This window comes from Grammomys surdaster, unplaced genomic scaffold, assembly GCF_004785775.1.
Source record: "Grammomys surdaster isolate TR1022 unplaced genomic scaffold, NIH_TR_1.0 334, whole genome shotgun sequence".
NCBI lineage: Eukaryota > Metazoa > Chordata > Mammalia > Rodentia > Muridae > Grammomys > Grammomys surdaster.
In genome coordinates, this window is record NW_021604753.1 from 6,613,790 (window position 1) to 6,635,770 (window position 21,981).

Genomic DNA, 21,981 nt, shown 5'->3' on the forward strand with positions numbered 1-21,981 from the left:
TTTCTCATTCCCCTCTGTGGAGCCACAGGACTGATGACCAGGTTTGGCATGTCATCTTGGAGGGCTTAGAAGTAGAGGTATCATGGGAAGCAGAAGCTTGACATTGGAGTGAAGAGAGCAAGTGTTGTTCAGAGTGGAGAGCCAGGGCTCCATTTCGTGTCACTCTGGTTTGCTTGGGTAGGATAAGTGTTTATAGATGCTGAGATGAGGCTCTGGGCTCTTCTAAGCAAAGGTCGTTAGCATAGCCCTTTCCGAGCGAAGGAGACACATGAATGGCTACAGAGCAATGTGTGATTCAAACATGGCTGCCAGGTAGGTCAAGTCCCTGTAAGTCAGAGCCTCTAGCAATCTTGATGTGGTCAACAGTCCTCACGTAGAAAGTGAGGCCCATACTGGTTACCCAGAAGGATGGTTTCTGTTTTTCCTTCCCTTCCTACAATGCTGTGCACATTTCTCACTCTCCTCTCTTTAAAGACAAGTTTTTCTGTGTAGCCTTATATGGCTGAGAAGCCAGCCTCTGCTTCCCAAGTGCTAGAAGGCTGGGGGGGGGGAGGGGGCACGTGTGCACCACCTTGTCCCATTCCAAATATCCTCTTGTCCTGAATGAAACAAGGGTAATTCAAGTAGGAAAATGATGGGGGGACAGCTAGAATGAGAAGAAAAGAGAATTGAGTAGGTGGGGAGAGCATCAAATGGCCATCCCATCCTTTTATTCTTTCTGCCTACCTCCTACTTCCCTTCCCTACCTTACTCCCTCCACCTTTCATTCGGCCTCTCCTCATCCGCTTCCATCTTTCCATCCCTCTTCTCCTTTCTTTCATCCCTTCCTTTCTTTCTTCTCCTGTTTCCTTTTATATACCCCACACAATAAAGCTTCCTTCTGAAGACAGATGCTCTGGGCTTCCTATGTCAAGCAGCTTGAGTTGCATAAAGAGAGAAGAAAAACTCTTGTGTGGCGCTAGAAAGCAAGCTCTATTAGGACACAGTTCTCTGTCTGCCCTGCTCTGTAGTTTGGATGGGCACCAAACTGAACTCAATCCAGACCTTGATCATCCTTTGGTCCCTAATTGCCTGTTTGCTTCTAAGAGAGGACAGTCCCTCTTCTCCACTATCTGCTTTCTATCACTGCCCAGACCTGCAAATAAACACAGTGTAAGGGAGAGCTTGCCATAAGCCCTAGAAAGATCATCTCTACTGTGGTCCTAAGAGGTTCTGTGAAATGGTTCAGAGATACCACTAGATATAGCAGTCACAAGTCTCCAGTGGAAGGAGAAATTGCTTAAACAAATGTGGCATTTACAAGTATTAAAATTCTCAGTTTGATTATGTTACTTCGATTTTAGTATAGATGGCATGTTTCAAAAATGGATCTTGAGGCTCGTTCAGGAAAATGCTTGCTTTCACAGCATAGTGACCTGAGTGTTTGAGCCTTAGAATTTATATTTAAAATCAAATAAAAACCAGTCAAAATAGTGCAGGCTTATTGTCTCAGCACTGAAACGGCAGAAGCAGATAGTTGATGTTTGCTAGTTAGCCAGTTAAATTTAACTAGCTAGCATAAGACCATGAGAGGGCACTCCTGAAAAATAACAATGTGGGTAGTCCTTCAGGAGGACTGGAACCCAAGACTATCCTCTCTCTCTCTCTCCTCTCTCTCTCTCTCTCTCTCTCTCTCTCTCTCTCTCTCTCTCTCTCCATGACACTACACACAGAATACTGCCTATTCTGGGTAAACTCCAAACATGCAGTGCCTACTAAAAGCTATTTATAACACTCCATCCAGATAGCCCACAAACAATGTTCTTCCCGCCCAGCCCAGTAACAGTAGTTGTGTGAAATGAGCAAGTCAATGCCCATCCATATCCTCAGGATAAGAGTTTTGGAGTCACTGCCTGTGTCTCTGTTCTTTTCTGCTTTTCTTCCCATGCCTGCTGATGACAACACAGCTATCCTGTGCCACAAAGTCACATGGTCAGTCTCAAGGGCAAGGAGCACATCTTTTCATTAGATTTCTTTTAATCTCATAGAGTGGAAAATATGTACATTTTCTTACTTGATTACTGGGTGTAGTGGTTTATAAATGCTGACATGTGGTTAAAAGTATATTTGAAGCAATTACCTGGGCAGATACCCAGACACAGATTAAACACAACCAAATGGATTTATTCTTTAAATATACAGTGGGGGAAAATCCCTCTTAATGTTTCATTTCCTCTGCTATACAACACTTATCTTGTTGAATTAAAAGTATTTTATCATCTATGTACATTCTGGTTCAAGAGTTTGTATCCAGTAAAAGGATAATAAATGCTTAGTAAGTGCAATGTGGAATGCCAAATTGAAAGTACATACCCTCCCCATTTCTGGAATGGAGTAAGCTAGTGTTAAAATAAAATATATAAGTCTGTCACCTTCACTCATATTTCTATATAAACTAGGTCTGATGGTTCCTAACTATAATACCAGCACTTAGGATGCTGAAGCAGAAGTGCAGACATTGAGGCCAGCCTGAGCTACAGAGAGAGCCTATCTCAAAAAAAATAAAATACAACAAAACAAAAAACAAAAAACAACAAACAACAAAGAATGATGTTAGAAAAACAAAATAATGTCAATGTATTAGCATATTTAGAGCCCTAACTCTTGAGTTGCCTTCCCCAACCCACGATCAATAACTTGAGGTTATTAAATACCTAAATAAAACTACCACTGATGATGGTGATATTATAGTTAATTTGTGGATGTAGGATTCAATTCTGGATTTTTTTTTTCTGGATGGAGAAATGAGGAAGGGAAAACTCCAACATACCCTCTTAAACCTTCACAGCATAAATCAAAGTTTTGGAAGTCTGGTGTCAACAAAATAAAATTGGGTTTGGCTCATAAGTTGCAGTAGAACACCAGAAAAGCAAAGGGCAGGAAAGAACAAACAAACAAACACCTTAGGTGTGTGACATGTGTCCATTTCCAGCTCTACCCAGTCCTTGACAAAGCCCTCCAATTAGAGAGATGAGTGTAAGAGTAGGTAAGTATAGGGGGTGTGGGTGTCACCTCACCCTTGGGAATAAGGGATCTTCCTAAAGCATGGAAACCCAATGGAACAGAAGGCTAAGCAAAGAAACAAGAGATGCTCTGTGAGACTCAAGCACTGAGGCAAATCAAGGGTTTTAATGGAAGACGTGGGTATATCAAGCAGCCAAACGAGCCATTCGCCAGAATGTCTTCTGCTTCCTGCCACCTCTCCCTAAAAAACCAAAGCTCATGCCTCCAATACTCCACGTTCATGTATTTACAGTGACTAGTGCCTCCTCCCTCTCCGTCTCCTTTATGAACATGGTGCTTACCTTCGAAAATAAACACAAATGAGATCATTTCACCAGCCCGGAAATCCCAAGAGAAGAAACACAAAGCCAGTGGAAAATACTTGAGGGTTATAAACTGCATATTAAAGTTTTAGAGCTCTGGAAGAGGCAGAAGAATAGCAGATGCATACCCCGACAGGGGGGCAGATTCTGCAACACAGCCATAAAAATATACAGGCTGCTTTAATGGGCAATTAGTCTTTGCATTTGTGTGCTGGGTTGAATTTGCATGAGATTGCCAGATGCCCCGGTAAAGGTGTTACCATCCGAGTGTGTGTGGTTCTCTTTGTCTGGTGCCTCCCTACCACTTTGTGTTCTGAAGCCCTGCTTATTTCCCCACCCTATGAAGATATGAAGACACAAATGCACGTGGGAAGTTGTGGTTGAATTACTCTGTAGGTAATGGATGGTAGGAAACATTCAAATGCTTGAATTTGGGGGTGTATATGTTTCTTCAACAGCAGGTTCAGGGGCTTATTGGATTCCCTTGTGGCAGAAACTCACATTTCACATGTCAGAGTATAAATTAAGATATGATGCCATCGTTAACAAATGCACTGGGGCACTATAAACAGCCAGCTTAGCTCTAGAAAGGCAGGCCTTTGTGCAGGAACCATCTCAGTGAGAGGTCCAAAAATCTGATTAATTTTTTTCTAAGTGGCCAAAAATGTTAACTTCTGTTTTCAAAATTAGTCCAAAATGAAAGTCCACCCCTTTAGGGGGCATTGTGTACAAATATAACATGACAGGGTATATTAAGTTATAGGTCAAAATATATAAGTCTTCTTCTTTTAACCAAGTAATTTTTAGGGTATGGGGGAAAATGATTCATTTTTTCAGGCATTTACATAGAGACCCCAAACAGCCCTTGAATTTGTAGAATTTCTGGTTCTTCTACTCACATGCATTTACGTTTGAAACCCACATTTGTGATTCACCCCTGTTTCAGCACAAATGATGTTAAATGCTGCTGCTTGGAAGTGAATAAATCTCCATTTTGGACAAACTGGTTCCTTATAGGACATCCTCATTTGAAATGCATTGAATGGGAAAACAAAAAAAAAAATTCTAATTAATGTACAACTCTAATCACCATTCTCCACATGGAAGAGTAATTTTTCACTGTTCATTTGCTTGGTTTAATCTCAAAACTGACATAACAGAAATGCAATGCCCTATAAATCTCCGCTCGTTTCTTTCTTTAATATTCATATTCCATTGAACTGCGGAGGCTTGTTGCTGCATTCGGCTACAGCATCGGAAAGTGTCGATAAAAATATTGTGAAAGGCAAGATGTGTTTTTTGCTGGCTGCGCTGGCCATTTATTTGGAGGGGGGAAACCACAATAAATGGCTGGTGGATCGTCCCCGGGCTGGCTGGCTGGTGGGTGATTAGTGATTAATTACCTTGCAGCAAATTGACACGGCACCAGGAAATTGACACAGCCCTGATTAATTAACTTTTTATGGGCGGTAGTTACTCACAAAACACTGCGCACCATAATTGAATCTCTTTACATAACAGTCATGGTACAAAAGTTTTACTCAAATCCAAATTAGCCAGAAGTTTCTAAGGCGGTTAGAGGTCTGATTAGGATGTGTTTGTAAAAACTGGCAAGAATTTGAACTTGGAGGGAGATGTGTGGTCTTGAAAGGCGATGGGGGTGTGGGGGGAGGCAGGGGTGAGATAGGACACCATACAGGCTTGACTGCCAAGGCAGAATGTATTGATCTAAGTCAGTCTTCACTTGAGCTGGACTTTAAAAGGAAACTGAGATGTGTCATTTTTCTCTAGCTTGACATGGCTGCTGCCTCTGAGGAGCTTTAGCAGAATCTTTCCCTTTTGTTTAGTCTGTAAAATCTGACATCTTCCATGAGGCAAATTTTGGTCTGCTGTTGGGTTTCCTGTCCTTGCGTCATCTCTTACATCTTCTTCCTTTAAGATGATACCACCATTTTCTACCACAGTTGTGTTTCCTCATCCTATCTTTTTTTTTCTTTCTGATAACCTCTTTGACTGATACACATCCTTTTACAGCTTTCTATTGGACTGTCCTGAGAGCTCTATGTTGGGGATTACTGTGTCTCCAACACAGACAAAATGGTCTGACACAAAGAGGTTATCCAAATGTCTTGATTATACTGTCAGATAATCAGAATTCTGCTGCAGTCCAGTTACAGAGAAAACTGGGTGGCTGGGTAACTTGAAAGTCTTGTTAAGATGCTGCCTAGGCAAGTAGCTCACTCTATAGGAAAAGGCCTTGGTTCCTCAGGATTGAAGTGCTGAGAGATCCTAGGCAGTGATCACTGGAGTAATGCTAGCAAAGATGTGATCACAGTTGGCAGAATTCTAGCCTTTGAGACTCCATTATCAGATGGAAGGGATTCAACTGCATGATAGCAGCTAGTGTTTATTAACACTTGCTAACTGCCAGATGCACACATTAACCCATTAGCTCTTTGAAAAAAAAAAACCACATGAATCTGGAGTATTGCTATTTCTTGCTTTCTTGGGGGCAATTGGAGTCTAGAGCAACTCGGCAGCCTCCAGACTTAAGATTCTGGGTCTTATCTTTTCATATTACCTTGAAACATTCCCATTCCAGTTCCTACTGTGCTCTTTCTGTTTTCTTGAAGAAAACAGCATGGCTTCCCTCCTATTGCTTGTACAAGCTGCAACATTCTCTCCTGTGTTTCTACTACATCAGAGGGAGCCAGCCTCAACCCATCATGGACTGGGTGAATCTGCAGAGGACTTCATTGAGAAACTTTCTTGGAATACTCCTTATTGGGGGATACATTGGGGAAAGGGCCATGCCATCACCGCCACTATGTATACCCACATTCACTGAAACCTCATTTCTAAAGTTGGACTATTTGGATACAAAGCTATCCTACTACTTTGGGCTTCTATATTTATTGTCCTGTATGCAATTACTTTGTTAATACTGTTTTCATGTATTGTTCACCCATAGCTTGGTTTGAAACAAATCTCCTGCTTGTACATAAATGAGTGATCACTGGAAGAAAACCATACAGAAAGCCAGGCACAGTGAACGCAGGGGGATTTGTTCTGGATGGCAGGGTTGCTGTTCCCCAAGCACAAAGATTCCCTCACTCAAAACAGTCAATTTTGAAAGACAACAAAACCCACACTTGTTACCCAGGCACAGGATCTTCTCAAATCATTCATCTGTGTGGAGCTGAGCAAGAAAGCAGCTTTAGGCTCACTAACCACCACATCGTTCCTACTTCCTGTGGAATCTAGCTGTTTTCTCTCCCATGTTACAAATGCCAGGGTTAATCAAGCAGATACATAGTGGGTGCTTCAGGGTTGCTGGGTGTGCCGTCCCACACTTCCTGTGGAAGGGGTCCTCATGATCCCTCATGATTCCACAGGTATTGACAGACCTCCCCTGGGCAAGATTTCTATAACATTTCATTCAACAAAATGGAAATGAATTTCCATCTTGGAGTGTTTAATTTGGCAGCACTGTAGCCGACATTTGCAAAAATGCTTTCTGTTGTTGGAGGGAGCATAGAAGTTGGAATCTATTTTAATTTAGATGGAGCCATTTGCCATAATATCTTAGTTTGTCAAAATCAGCACCAATGTCAACGTTTTTGTTGTTTTTTTTCCCCCCATAAAACCATGAATGGGGTGGAGAAACCAAATACTCTATATAAGTAATGATGTTATCAAGTACATATACGTATAGTAAAGGTTCAATTGTTAAATCATGCATGACCTATCTAACAGCTTGCTGGAACAGTGAGCGCAATGGATTGCCTCACCAGGTAGGAAACAGGGCAAGTGAAATAAATTAGCTGCCTTATGCTGGGCTGGATTACCCATGGCTGAGGTTGCTACAAGCTCTTGAGCTTGAGGTCCTTAGAGGGGGGCTGGCAGTGACTCACAAGACATGTATGTTCATTTTACATCCAGCCATCACTGTGATGATTGCTGTTCTGTCTGTCAGTGTTCTGTGTTGAGGCCATCTGCCATTCAGCATCAGCATTTAGCTAAATAACAAAGCAAAGCAAAAACAAAACCAAAACCAACCAAACAAACAAAAACTGCTCTGAGCATTTGATCAACACCCAGAACAAATCTGTAGGCCAGGTGCCATCTGCAATCATGTCCCCGATTTAAAATCTAGAATCCCAAGGCCCGCTTATAGAAAGAAGGAGGACCATTTGAAAGCTGCACAGTTGTTCAGTCTGTACAGTCAGGTTCTGTGGTAAACTTTCAAAGATCCTGCAGAAGATTAAGAAAGAGGAGAGGCCAGCCTATTCCTTGAATAGCTACCTACTACAACTCAAGAAGTCTGGAAAGACCTCCCATGGGCCATCTCTTTCAATGCCCATATATAAGTAAATATACAAGCCAATCTACATAGCAAAGACCATTGGCCACATCACAGCTACAACACAAGCAGAACACACTGCACTGCAACTTAGATACATTCTCTATGTTGTAGGGAAGTGCTGGGAGAACTTTATGAAGCTACTGGTGGGATCAAGGATCTGTAAGTGGAAAATAGGACTCTGTTAGATAAAAGTGATTGCTGTATGAGGGAGGGGCAGAATATATGAGCAAGTAGAGGCTAGCTAACCCTTGGATGTCATTGTGTAGGTGTTTTGTTTTTTGAAACAGAGTCTCTCACTGGCTTGGCACTACTCAATGCCAACACCAAACTGGGTGTCTAGCAAGATCCTGGGATCTGCCTGTCTCCACATCCTCAAAGCTGAGATTACAGTGTGTCCCAACATGCAAAGCTTTTCTTATGTGTGCTTTGAGGACTGAACTCAGGTCCTTATGCTTGCATGGCAAACACTATACCATTGAGCTATCTTCCCAGTTCTTTCTTGTTTTCACATAGAAAGAAATTAGGAATCAAAAGCCTGCATTCCATCCAAACAACACCTCTCTCCATGGAGACAGATGTAATATATGCATTCAGCCAGGATATTTGAGGCTAAAGCTGCATCTCCTTGCCACTGCACTCACATTCTGTAGTAGCCATAGTATGGCTTGGGATGACTCTTATGCATAACTGATAACATGATTTAAGGAAACGTGCATTAGCAGTAAAGCAAATGCTCACATTCTTGGGTAGATATGAATTCTCCCAGCATCTTTTTCCTTCCACAAGAAGAAAACTCATCTTCCTTTCTGAGATCCTTGCACTGAATGAGGCAGTGTGCTTTTGATGAGGAGGAAGGGACTCTCTGGTTGCATTTCTGTCTCTGTAATCTGAATGCCCATGCAAAGAGTCCCTGGAATTCCCTTTTTTAGCTCTTGCTATACTCAAGGGCTCGTTCTCCCATGCTTAGTCCTTAGTTTCTTTTCTGCAGGTCTGCTGACCTGGAGTGTTAGGGTTAGTTGCTGACCCAGATCAATTTACAAATCTAAGCCTACAAAGGTTAAATCACCCACTCTGTGGCATCCACCACCCTCTGTTACCCTTCAGGGACCAAGCCTGATTTTATTTTCACCTCTGGAACTTGTTTACTCAGAGATTTGAATGGAGAATATGCCCCACAAACCCTCACTATTTTTTTAAATCCATAGTAGTTTCGAGAAGCAAAGGAAGTGCAGACCTGCATTTATAAAATAAACTTCTCAACATAAGCTTCTCAAACTATTGACAGATTTCTTTCTTGCCCCTGCTGGGACTGGAGAGTGGGTGGGCATTTTTAAGGTGCTGACCATGGGAGCAGCTCTGGTGGTTGATCCTCTTAAGCAAACGTGAGCGTTACAAAAAAGACCTCCTCTCAATACTATCTCAGGCCTTGCTGTTTCCAGGGAATTCCCCCAGCACGTCTGCCTTCCCGCTTTTCAGAAACATCTCATCTCGGCCTTGTTCTCTGGCTTTGTGTGTGCTAGAATCCCAGGACAGCATAGTTTATTGTTTTAATATCTGTCTGACACAAAGCAAGCGCAGCCTCCAGTGACTCCTTATCTGTCATATGTATTTCTATGAAAGAAATATCAAGACAAATAAGATGTTTGGGGGCACACCACGGGATGGGAGCTTTTGCAACTGGCAGCCTTTTGCAATAGGCAGACCCCCATTTGAAAATGACAAAAGCCACTCTTCTGCATTGAGATTAATAACCAAATGGAGAACGAGAGATAGTAGTCACTTGAAAAAAGGCTGCTGGCTGGAAGGTTCTTCCTTTCAAAGAACTGAGGACTGTGGCTGGCTGGGGCAGCACACGTCCACCACCATCCTAGCTCTCCAGAAGCCAAAAGCAGGAGGATGAAGAGTTTGAACCAGCCTGTGCTACATTGTAGGGCCATGTCTGAAAGTTAGGGAAGCATCAGCAGTAGGCAGATAGTGAGCCTATTTTAATTACCCAGAGAAATAATATGACCTGCAGCCACCATGAGACAATGTGCTTTGGCTCTGACTCAGTCAGAGCAAGCCTGTCTCAGGTGCCGAGAAAGGTACGATGGTAAAAGGGGTCAGATATGCAGGTGAACTTGCTTTATTTAACTATTCATTTTAATATTTGAAAGTTTTGTGTAAGTGGGCAGACATGTGCACTTAAGGCCGTGTGCTAAGGCCAGAGGCTTCCAGTCTACTTGGAACTCTAATTAGGGGTAGTTGAGAGCCTCCTGATGTAGGTGCTCAGGAACTGAACTTGAGTTGTCATCAAAAGCAACACACACTCTTAATCATGGAGCCATCTCTTCCCTCCATCAATCTGTTCTTAAATCTGGCATTTAAGAACAATACCTAAATGAGTGTTGAGACCAGTTAAACTACATTAAGAATTAGCTGACCATGAATCAAATCCAAGTATGTTCCTTGAACATATGAACATACAATTAAATGTATTATTCTCTATAGAAATAATTTGTGCCAGAGAGAGAGAGACAGACAGACAGATAGACAGAGAGAGAGAGACAGAGAGACAGAGATTACATCATCACTGACTGCATACATAGTACAGACAGTAGCTAAATAAGGAAATAAACATTATAGCCAAGATCCTGGGGAATCAGGGAAGGTTAAATAAAAGGCAATACTTCACTGCTGAATAGATATTCCTAGAGCTAAGTCCTAGCATTCCTTTTGTCTCTGCCCCAGGTCTGGGGTTACAGGTACATATGTGTCTGTGACTAACATTTTTTTATAACTGCTGAGGATTTGAACTCAGGTCCTCACTCTTCCTCAGTTGTTACTCTTACCCACTGAGCCAGCCCCCTAGCCTGTGCTTGTTTTGAAATGTAAAACAATTATACAAGATACTAGAGTTACCCCAAGATGATTATTAAAAATCTTTTTGCCCCCACCCTCAGGTAGTAACTACTTGACATGCCTTGCCTTGGTAAATAAGAGTGAAACAAATGAGAAGGAGATTGGTGAGGGAGAGACCTTGAAGCAAATCTGGCTGCAGATTATTCTTATAAATGAAATTGTATTGAAACTCAGCTATTCACTTATGTACAGGTGTAGAGTCTCTGGTGATCTGAAAGTGTCCATGTCAAAGCTGGGAGAACAGATGCTGACAGGTAAAATGTGGTTGTCCTTCTGAAGAGCAATTCTGTAAGGCCTTGGTCAGAGATGAAAAACACACTTCTCCCAAATCATGGGATAGCAGGATCTTAGACCAATTATAGATGCTAGACAGCTTGTCTAGTGTTCCAGAGAACAGTCCCTGCTCTGATATTTTTAGGAGCCCAACATGAGGTTGTTTCCATCCTCTGAGGATCAAGTGTTAAAAGGTATTTAGGAGGAAAGACTACGGAGAGTCAGTATATAAGAGAAAAAAACCCACATAGCTCTGCAACCTTTTCCTTAATCCATCTGAGCCTCAATTTCCTGGGAAAATGAGTGTTATATTAATTGTAGTGTATTTATGAGGATTGTAGGCGAAGGATCATTAAAATGTTCCAGCAATGACCTGAGATATAATAAGTAAGTAACGGCTTCTTCTCATTGTTTCAGGTCTACCAGTCAGTACATCCAACTAAGACTGTTACCTTGGGACAACCTGGAAGTTAGGAGGGACCCCAAAATTCAATAAGCAATAGTTTTAAAATCGTTTTTTGAAAAAGTAATACAAGATAAACAAATACAATTTATATGAAAACATGCTATGCTAAGGTGTGCTATGCTACAATGCTATGCTATGCTGGACTCAGTTGGCCAAATAAAAGAACTAATGTCTCTTCTTGCCTCTGTGGCAAATTTCAATATTTATTCCTCATGGATCTTGCTTGTCCATTAATCTTTGAATTTAACAGTATTATATTAAAGCGTTATCACCTCATTCCATCCTCTTTTGCTAAGTGTTCTTTACATTCTGTCTGAAGTTTGCATGCCTCCCTTGCTGATCTTGGTCCTGGCATTAGTTCTATTACAGAGCACCTCCGGAAAGTATTATGAAAAGCCATCTTAGAGGCAAGCTACCCAGAAACAGCAACAAGAGAGAAAGACCAGCTCTCCAAACCGATGTGTCAGGAGCACAGTGACCCTCGTATGCTTTCTCTGTGAACTGAGCAGAGTCTGCTGACAGTTTCTGTATTGGGGAGAAGGAAGAGGCAGCTCTGAGTTAATCTTGGACTTCACTTTAATTACAGAAGCCAACAGCAGCTTCTTCTATGGCCTGAGTGTAGGATGGTGCAGCTTTGATTTATTCCCGTTTCTGCCAGGTAATGTATTGTTTTAAGGGTGTTACACAGTCACTTCCATAAAACCTGAGCTCCATATATCAGTTAAAAGCATGCCACAACCACTTGCCCTTGAGATTCCTAGGCGTGAATAGAGCAGGCCATGATTCTGCAGTTTGATAATATTGAAGTTTCTGAACATTTGCTTCTAATCTCTTGGTTTCTATGGAGTAGAACCACACAGAAAAATTGCCTCCTTCATGTCTGCCTGTACTATTTGTCACACATGGTTGCAATGTTCAGCTGTGGCTCCATTAGAACTATGAAAGCATGCATGTGTGTGTTGGTGACAGATGGACCAGAACAGGTATGTCTTCAGGAGCATGCACCTGCAACTCTCTGCAGATGTGCTAGTTCTCTGTCCAGGTGCTTGATACCAACTGAAGTGCTCCCTTCTACTCCAGATCCAAGCGCCGATGGCCTGGTGTTCACTGGAATATTTGGATATAGGGCTTTACAGAAGTGCTTAGGTTTGGATGAGGAGGTCTTCAGAAAACTGTTGGTTAGAGAAAGGCATGTGTGCTAGCTCCTGCCTGCTCTCTGTACCAGGTAAGGATGTACAAAGGTAGAAATTAAAAGCTAGGGCAAGAGCCATCATCAGGACCCAACCAGGCTGGTACCTTGGTCTCAGATGTCACTTTCCTGAGTAATAAGGAAATAGATGTCTGTTGCTTAGGCAGCCCAGTCTATGACATTCTGCAATAATATCAAACTATTTGGGCTCCTCATGAGACTTTGAAAAATATGCCATAAAATTTAAATCTAACAATATAAGAAAAGACAGATAAATCTGACTGTACAATTAAAATTGTATAATGGCATGCAAGTAATATATAAGAGAAGATACACTTCAATATCAATGCTTGTCACAAACAGCAATAATAAACAATAAAATAAATTGGAATTTATGAGGCTAAGTACAATTTGCAATTAAATGTGTGAAAGGTGGTGCTTACAATTAGGAAGAAACTCAGACAAAAAAGAACAAAGAGAGATGTTTTTCTTTCACCTGTATAATCCTCAACATTGACAAGACCCAAACATGTCATTACAGAGGAGCGTGTTTAGATGGTTGCAGAATTCTGCAATTGGGCTACAGATGAGGGCTCTGAAGCATGGGTATGGAAGGCTGCTACTACAAATATACCTACCACAACATTGGGGTGGGATGTGGAAGAAAGTGGTTGCTTTGTCTGGATCTGAGTGATGGGTGATACCCTCAATGAAACAGCTTGACAATATCAAAGAGGTCTCAAGGTGATGGTCACAGCATGTGACCCCAAATTAGGTTCTACTCCTTTGTGGAAGCAGTGATTGCCTTCCCAAGAGCATTATTTCCATCTGTAGCACTTCAAGCTATCTGCCATTTCTCTTTACGTGAAATTAAATTGGGGTTAGTTAGTAACATATCAAGAAGAGGTAAGCATCAAGCAGAACACCAGCCCTGTCTGCTCACTTCAAACTTCTCTTACTAAGGATCATATGGATCAAAACCTGTCTAGTAACATTCATAGTAAACATGTCACGGTTGTAGGAATGAATCCTGCCTAAATTCTTGATGCTTTGCTCTGTCCTTAATTGAGAGTGGTTTACTAGGACATATAGGAGGCTATACAATGTCCAATGACACTTTTAAGTCAGCATAAACCGTGGGGTCAGGAGGACAGAGCATAGGGGTTGGGTTGTACTGACAGGCAGTCTTGAGCGACTTATGCTCTCTCTTAATGCTCTTAATGCAGTTGCATGTTGGCGGTCACATCGGGAAGATTTACTTAGTATGGGAAACATTATGCAAAAGTGTATCTTTAAAAGCAGATGACTTCAGTGGGAATTATTTTCATTACAGGCTCATCCAGCAGGGTTCCTTTAAAAACTATCTCCCCTACTGCATGTAAGGGTGTTATTTACAGATAATTATCTATTGGCTAAAAATATGGACAATTTAATTTGAAAACATTTAAGGCTAATTTAAAAATGGAAAAAAAACCTCTATTGAGAATTCTGTTTAGATATGTACCCCATTTTTAAAATTGGGTTATTTGGTTTGTTGATATCTAGTTTTTTGTGTTCTTTATATATTTTGGATATGAGCCTTCTTTCAGATGTGTAGTTGGTAAAAATCACTTCCCATTCAGTAGGCTGAACCCTTTCTTCAAATGACGATGTCCTTTGCCTTACAGAAGCTTCTTGGTTTCATGAGGTCCCATTTATTAATTGTTGTTCTTTGTGCCTGTGCTAATAGTGTTCTGTTCAGAAGTCTTTTTCTGTGCCAATGACTTCAAGGTTATTATTCCCCACTTCCTCTTCTATCAGAGTCAGTGCATCTGGTTGTACATTTAGGTCACTGATCCATTTGGTGTTGAGCTTTGTGCAGGGTGATAAGTATGGATCTACTTGCATTCTTCTTCATGCCAACATCAAGTTTGACCAGCACCATTTGTTAGAGATGCTGTCTTTTTTTCCACTATGTATTTTTTGTGCTTTATATATATATAAAAAAAACAATCAAGGGTCCATATGTGTACAGATTTATGTCTGGGTCTTCAATTCGATTCCACTGACTAACAAAGATGTCTTGTTTCTGTGCCAATACCATGGTGGTTTTATTACTGTAGCTTTGTGGTACAACTTGAAATCAGAGAAATGGAAATGACTGGGAAATACTTAAAGAAATGTTCAACACTCTTAACCATCGGGGAAATGTAAAGCAAAACTTCTTTGAGATTCCACCTTGCATCCATTAGAATGGCTAAAATAGTCAAAACAGGTGAGACAGCACACTGGTGAGGATGTGGAGTAAACAGAAAACTCATACATTGTTGGTGGGTGTGCAAATTCAGAGCCACTGTAGAATCCTGGGTGGCAGTTCTTAAAGAAGATGGGAATTAAATAGTCTCAAAATCCCTCTATACCATTCTTTAGCATATCCACAAAGGATGCTTCATCCTACCGCAGAGACACTTGCTCAACCATGTCATTGCTGCTCCATTCTAATAGACAGAAACGGAAACAATCTAAATGTCCCTCAACAAAAGATGAAGTATTACTCAGGCATTTAAAAAAAATGACATCATGATAATTGCAGACAAATGGATGGAACTAGAAAGAAAGTCATTCTAAGTGAGGTATCCCAGACCCAGAAGGACAAATATGGTATGCATTTGCTCATATGTGAATAATATGTTAAGTCAATGAAAACCAAGCTAGAGAACCACATATGGTAGGTATAGAAAACAGAACTAGAGGGAGCAGTTCCTTAATCTAGTTCCCTTAGGAAAGGGAAATAGAATAGATAATTATGGATGGACTAGGGCAGAAACTGAAATGGGAGGATCAAAAGGGAATTGAGGAAAAGTGGAAATATAATATAATAAATATAATATATAATGGGTGGAAATATAAGGAAAGACAGCTAAACTTAAGGGGCATTTGAGAGTAGTAAGAAAACCTAATGTAGTAGAAACCTTCTAAATTATATACATATATGAAGGTGATCTAAATTAAATTGCCAAATAATGATGAATACAGAGTCTCAGCTGGACATCTTGTGTAATCAAAGAAGTTCTCAGTATGGGAACTAGGTTACATCTAATTGAGTTGCTAGCCAAAGGGACCCCTTGGAAATTCCCAAACAGCAGAGGCTATTGGCAGGATTATATATAAGTTGCTATCCACAAACGGACAGCAAGGACCCATTGTTGACTACAATACCTGTAAAACTCACAGAACATGGAAATGTCTATCTGGCACCTACAGAGAATCTCCACTCTCTGTTCTGGAGTATTTGGTATAGGAAGGCACTTTATTTGTTGCCAAAGGAGAAATGTAAACACCTTGTTATCCACAAATGCTTTGATCTATTTGTAGCATATGCTAGAGAAAGAGTGGCATACAGCTTGTGGGCACAATCAATAACTGGTTTGACTTAAGGCCCACTGGACAAGAGGGAAACCATACTTAATACCACTTAGGTCAACAAAAACCTGAGACTAGTTAGCACAGAGTCCTTGAGAAAACTAAATCATTCTGGTCTTAAAACAACAACAAATAGTGATGAAATGACTCCTAACTGTATTCTGCTACACTCAGATCAGCCATCATCAGAGAAACTTTCTCCTGCAGCAGATGGGAACAAATACAGAAATCCATAGTCAGACATTAAGCAGAAAATGAGAGACCTTGGAACACTTAGTCCTAAAAGGGATGTCTTCATCAAATCCTTCCCCTCAGAGGTCAGAGAACCCAATGAAAGCGGAGACAGAAAGAGTGTAAAAGCCAGTGGGGATGGAGGGTACCAAGGAAAAAAAGTCCTCTAAATCAACATGAGCACTCCTCATATAAACTCACAGAAACTAAAGTAGCATACACATGACCCGCACGGGTCTACATCAGGTCCTCAACATTATAGATAGATAGATAGATAGATAGATAGATAGATAGATAGATAGATAGATAGAGGTAGAGGTAGAGGTAGAGGTAGATTAGATATAGGTGATATGGATATAGATATCTTCCAGTTTAGGGTTTTAATGGGAGTCCTCTGAATGTATGATTGAGTGGGTCTCTGGTTCTTGAGCCATCCCTTAGGTTTTTTTCTTCTGTTGGTTTGTCCTGACAAATTTTGATTTCATAGTTTTTGTTTTCTTTTATTGTATTTTATATTATGTTTAAATAAATGAACAAATGAATGAATAAAAACTAACAGCTAGTGTAAATGTTAACAACTGAACTATTATTTATACCTGGTGAGAGTGGAAAATCTGTTTTCTCCAGTGGAATGGCAACCACTCCAGGGCAAGCCTCTTGTTCGGGACCAGTTGACCAACATAATATAGATTCCACAGGATTGTTTTGTGTGTGTGTGTGTGTGCTTTTATTGGGTTACAGTTAGGTTTTATTTGGTTCAGTTTTTTGTTTTGGTTTGGTTTTATATCATTTTAATTTGTTTTCTTGGTTTGTTGTTGTATTGGGTTCTTGCTTGTTTTTGTTGTTGCTCTGTTCTGTTTTGTTTTAAAACTTAAAGTTGGGTAGCTAGGGAGTAAAAGAAGATGTAGAAGGACTTGGGGAGTAGAAGAATATGATCAAAGTATATTTAAATTCGAAGATCATTTTAAGAAATAAAGAGCATAATAAAAATGGAGAGAGCCCCCAGTTTGATGAGTAGTATCAGAAGTCAGTTTACATAAGAACTATCCACAGAGTCTAACTGTCATGTACATTTTTTCAGGATCATAACTTTCAGAAAAATAAAGAAATACCTGAATCTGTAAGATTAAAAAGAGTACCCTAAAACATTGCTAAGAAGTAAGGGAACCTCCATTTGAAAGAAGAGACAGAATTCCTACTGAAAGTCTCTGTATCATTCAGGTCTCAGAAACAAGAGAAGATGGAGCTATTTGCCCTGTGGAGGTCTGACCTGAGAGAAGAGGACCCTGGACCAGTTGGCTGGATGCTTTAAGAGCAGGAGCTATAGCTCATTCTAGATAGATGTTTTCACCTGATAAGAAATAGCAAACTGGGATGAAGGTGCCAGCTTTCTGCAGACAGCTGGACCAAAAAGCAATGGAGGAGAGAGGAAGCCTGGGCAGTGTGCCCCAGGGTTGTGATCAGCCTTCGCTGGCTCTAGTGGAGCTCCTTGCTATGACACAATACTCAACCAGCTTGCCAATCTGAATATCATTGCTTAAGATAAACACCCAGGCAAGATTCTTAGTGAAAGAAGCTAGGCTGTGCCTCTTTTAAAACTTTTTTTAAAAAAGAAATTAGCTATTAATTGCTTCCTTTAAGACTGCTATAGAAAAGGGCATTGATTTTAATATATTTGAAAATAATTACTATGAACCTGAACATTCAACAATTGGGGCAACAGATTAAAATATAATTAAACAATAGCATATGAGGAGGCTATTAGCATATTTTCTAAAGGTCACATGGCCCATCTGTGACAATAAGAAGTTAAAGATATGTAGGCGAGCTGACTGACGTTACTTAAAATAGGAGCTCGCTAAGCTTGTGGAATATATGTACAGCGGTGATGTCACCACATACTCTTAGGACTAACAAAGACACTTTGCATGAAGGTTTAGACACTGTTTCTATAAGAAACATTTTATAATAGCTTAGAATATGAGGCACCTATCAAGAATATACATTGAAATAATATAAATACAAAATATACAGTTTCTTTAAGACAAGTTCTCACGATGTAGCTATAGGCCTGGCTGGTATTAAACTCAGGATACACCTGACTTTCTCAGTCCTTAGTGCTGGGCTCAAAAATATGTATGCCACACCTGGCGATAATACACATTCCACTCAGTGTTTGGTTTTTACAATCCTTATACAATGGGTAAGGATGGGGTCTAGCCTGTGGCTTTAATTAGCTATCTCCTGACATCATTTCCACCCCTCCCAACAGATAGTTTGTGTGATATTTCTATATTTGCTATAGAAAACATGACCCAAATTTGCTTTAGAACAGCTAGTCAAATTCAAGTTAGTGCTTTTCAAGGTTGTGTCTGGTTCACTTCTGTAGATAAGAGCGAAGTGTATCACAGGAGTATACAGAGCCAATCTGTCTAACATGTTAAATGACTGTTTGCCTCATGTGACTAATTAGTGTGATGAATTCAAAGAAGGATTGTTTCCTAGTCCCACCCATACCGTTCTATAGAACACATATGGAGAGAGTTTTTCTAGGGGCTCTGTGGACTGTTAGTAGCACTGTGAATTAACAATTCTCCAGAAAACGGAGCAGAAACAGAATGGGCAGGTGAGTGAAAGAACCAAATGTTTGTAAATGCCTCTGAACATTGAGGAGCTCCCCAGCCTCCAGGGAAGTCACTGTCCTTGGTGCCCCAACTCCTTCATCTGCAAAGCGAGCAGTAGAGTACCTACCTGGATCAGGCATGGAGAATTCTAACACCTATGGTAACTCACAAGAGAGAATTTGCCTCCAATCAGAACTAACCACTTCTTGTCAGGGTTTAGAATTCCGTGGGGCACAGAAAAATACCTTCCTCATTTAACCAGCAAACAACTGAGTTAGAGTGTGATATAGCTGGCTATCTCCATATCTTATACAATCAGTGTGTCCCAGGATTGCCACCATTACAGTTTAGGACTCAGGTGACCTCTGTAGTGTATCCCACTCTTACACTCTGGGGACTGAGGTATCAGATTTTCCACCAGCAATGAGGAATCTCCTTGCTTTCATTTTTGTGACTATCGAGAGCTTCTGCTTCAACACTACCCTTCTTTCAGAAGGCCACTGACCATCGAAGGACCTTCAGACTCCCTTTTGGGCACTAACTCTAAAGAGGACACATTTGCCAACCAAGAAAACCTCCCAGTACTATATACAGTCTCTGCATTAGATAGTAAATAAGAACTCAGTCCTGGCTAAGATACGAAAGAAGGAGGTCCAGAGGGCCTAGGCTTGGCTTTGGTTGTCCAGTCTGCTCTGGAATCAGGGAGGGTGCTCTCCAGGATTTCCATCCAAGCTTATATTTAGTCTCCTGCTCCTGGCTCTTGATGGCTATATTTACATCTCAATGTAATTATATACATATATACAATTTAACCAGAGTGGTTTTGAATTGCTGTTTTCCTGTTAAATTGAAAAAAAGAACCCTTAATTTAACTCCTCTCATGTTGGACTCACAAGCCTTTCAAACGAGCCAGTAGCTGGCTATATTTCCCACAGTGAACTCTATCTACAAAGAGACAGACCTGCTGGGCTATGGGGGACTCTTTGGTTGGCTTGCACATTTCAAATGTATTACCATTAATTTGTAGAGCTATGATCAATGCAGGCAATGGCCTCTAGTTTCCCTCCCTCCCACAATCTTTCCCACCAACCAATTTCCGCGTCCCATTCTGGATGTCAGTCATGACAGGTTTAATGAAGAATGGCTGGTGCATACCTGGGAGGCAAGATTACTACAAATGGGAGCAAGCAGAGGGATTTAGATGCTAAGGCAATGGAAAAACAGACATGCTTATGAAACTCCACTCCATCTTATGGAGAGTGCAGCCGAAAGGAGATGAGATCAAAGGAAGGGCAGAGACTTACATGGCAAAGGAGATGAGTGGACTCATATATACATATCACAAAACAAAAAGAGCCACAACTGTGGGCTTACTTGCAGAAGTATATACAAGTGAACTGGGGCCACTGTACATGGAAGATCCCTCCTGGTTGGCCTGGCACAACAACACCGTGCCTACAAGAGAGAGAAAGAGAGAGAGAAAGAGATGGTGGTGTCTGGTTTGGGGACAGCACACTACATCTGAGAACATGGTAATACAAACAAAAAAGGCAGGGAAATGAAAACATAGCCACATCTCAGAGTACAGGAAGCCAAAGAGACCAGAGGAAACCCACCCACTTCCATAACCCACCAAATACATGCCGTGCCATTTCACATGAGCGTTAATTGAAGGGTCTAGTTAGTGTGTAACAGCCCGCTTTCATACACACAATGGGAATGGTGTGCCATCCTCAAGGGTGTCTTAAGAAATAGCAGCCAACCCAATACCCATGTCCCAGTAAGTATCCCCTAAGTAAACCGATTTGATCACCAAATATTAAAAATAAAAAAGTACAAGAGAGAGAGACAGAGACAGAGATAGAGACTTTGGAGGGAGACTAGAATAAGTGGGAGGAGAAAAAGAGTAGGTAATGGAAGAACTGATGAAAAACATATACATGAAATGTCATCATGGAAGCCATTATTATGTATAATTAATATATGCTAACTTAAACTTTAAAAATATCAATAAAGAACAGACAGTAAATTGGACTGAAACCACTTTCACGTGATCTTTATAAGTCACTGGGCCTCTCTCCAGCTCACAAGTCCTATCTGAGAAACAGAAATGGGCATAAACATACCTACCTACAAAAGGCACTCATAGGAAGGGCTACCATTTAAATGAATGGCCCACAAATGGGATGTTTAGGTGTTCATTTGTTTCAGGGCATTTTTCCCTACCCCTGCCCTAAGCATTCATCTTCACAGATGAGCTCCTTAGGGAAAGGGTGGAATAAGGGCAAGACAGAAAAGAATGTTTGATGTGTCTTCCCTATGGCCCCTCCTGGACGCACGCTTGACACTGTGGGAGATGACTGTTGGCCTACTTGCTTCAGGTCGCATCCCAGGAGTTCCTCCTGCTGCAGTGTCTGTTTAACTGACCTGCAGGCAGCCAGGGACTGCAGTGAGGGCTTGCCCCTGCCTGATTTAAAGGACAGGGCAGCTGGCTTCTTGTAAAAATGGAAATTTACAGGAGGAAGGAATGGTGGAATCCTGAAACAGTTCCTACTCTGGTGCCACCTTTGAACTGCCTCCTCACATCAAGGATGGCTGGCCCGAGGAGGACTCTTTGGAAGGTAATTTACCTCTGCTAGTGCTGTTAAATTCAAACTCAAGGACTGCAAAGAATGAGAGGGGCTTGGTGCCCATGGAGTAAACCAGTGAAGGATGCTATAAAAACCTCCCTGCTTTCTGTTCATTTCCCTGAATGGGCCAAGTCAACTTCCATCACTTATTTTTGTACTGTGGCAGGACTGTCATCTTCCACAAAATGAAGCCTATCTCATGAGCAAGTCCATCCTATGGAAAGGGTCTATCATCCTGTTCTTCATTACATCAAAATCTTCAGACAGGTAGCTTAAATTCTCAAGTGTCATTGGGTTCAGAAACAAGAAAGTTGATGGTCCTGGCTGCCTGTGCACCACTATGCAACTCTTTCAGGTTCTAACAAGATACATAGTACATCAGAGAGACTCTAACAATTCCCTCTCAAACCCATGTCCACCTCCTCTCCGTACTTCTTTAGAATCTGAAACCTATTGAAACTTATTTCCAGGTTAAAATAAAGATGAATGTGTGTGTGTGTGTGTGTGTGTGTGTGTGTGTGTGTGTGTGTGTGT

General features: G+C 41.1%; 1 protein-coding gene across 3 annotated transcripts in view; it reads right to left on the reverse strand.

Moving 5' to 3' along the window:
• Rbfox1 (RNA binding fox-1 homolog 1) overlaps window positions 1–21,981 on the reverse strand; it is a 176,113-nt gene that overhangs the window by 60,669 nt on the left and 93,463 nt on the right. For 2 of the 3 annotated variants that reach the window (XM_028778317.1, XM_028778316.1), the window contains exon 7: window positions 20,192–20,272. The exons of the other annotated variant lie outside the window; for it this stretch is intronic. In XM_028778317.1, coding sequence (XP_028634150.1) covers window positions 20,192–20,272 — 81 coding nt within the window. The remainder of the gene's footprint in view (window positions 1–20,191; window positions 20,273–21,981) is intronic. 3 annotated transcript variants of the gene reach the window in all.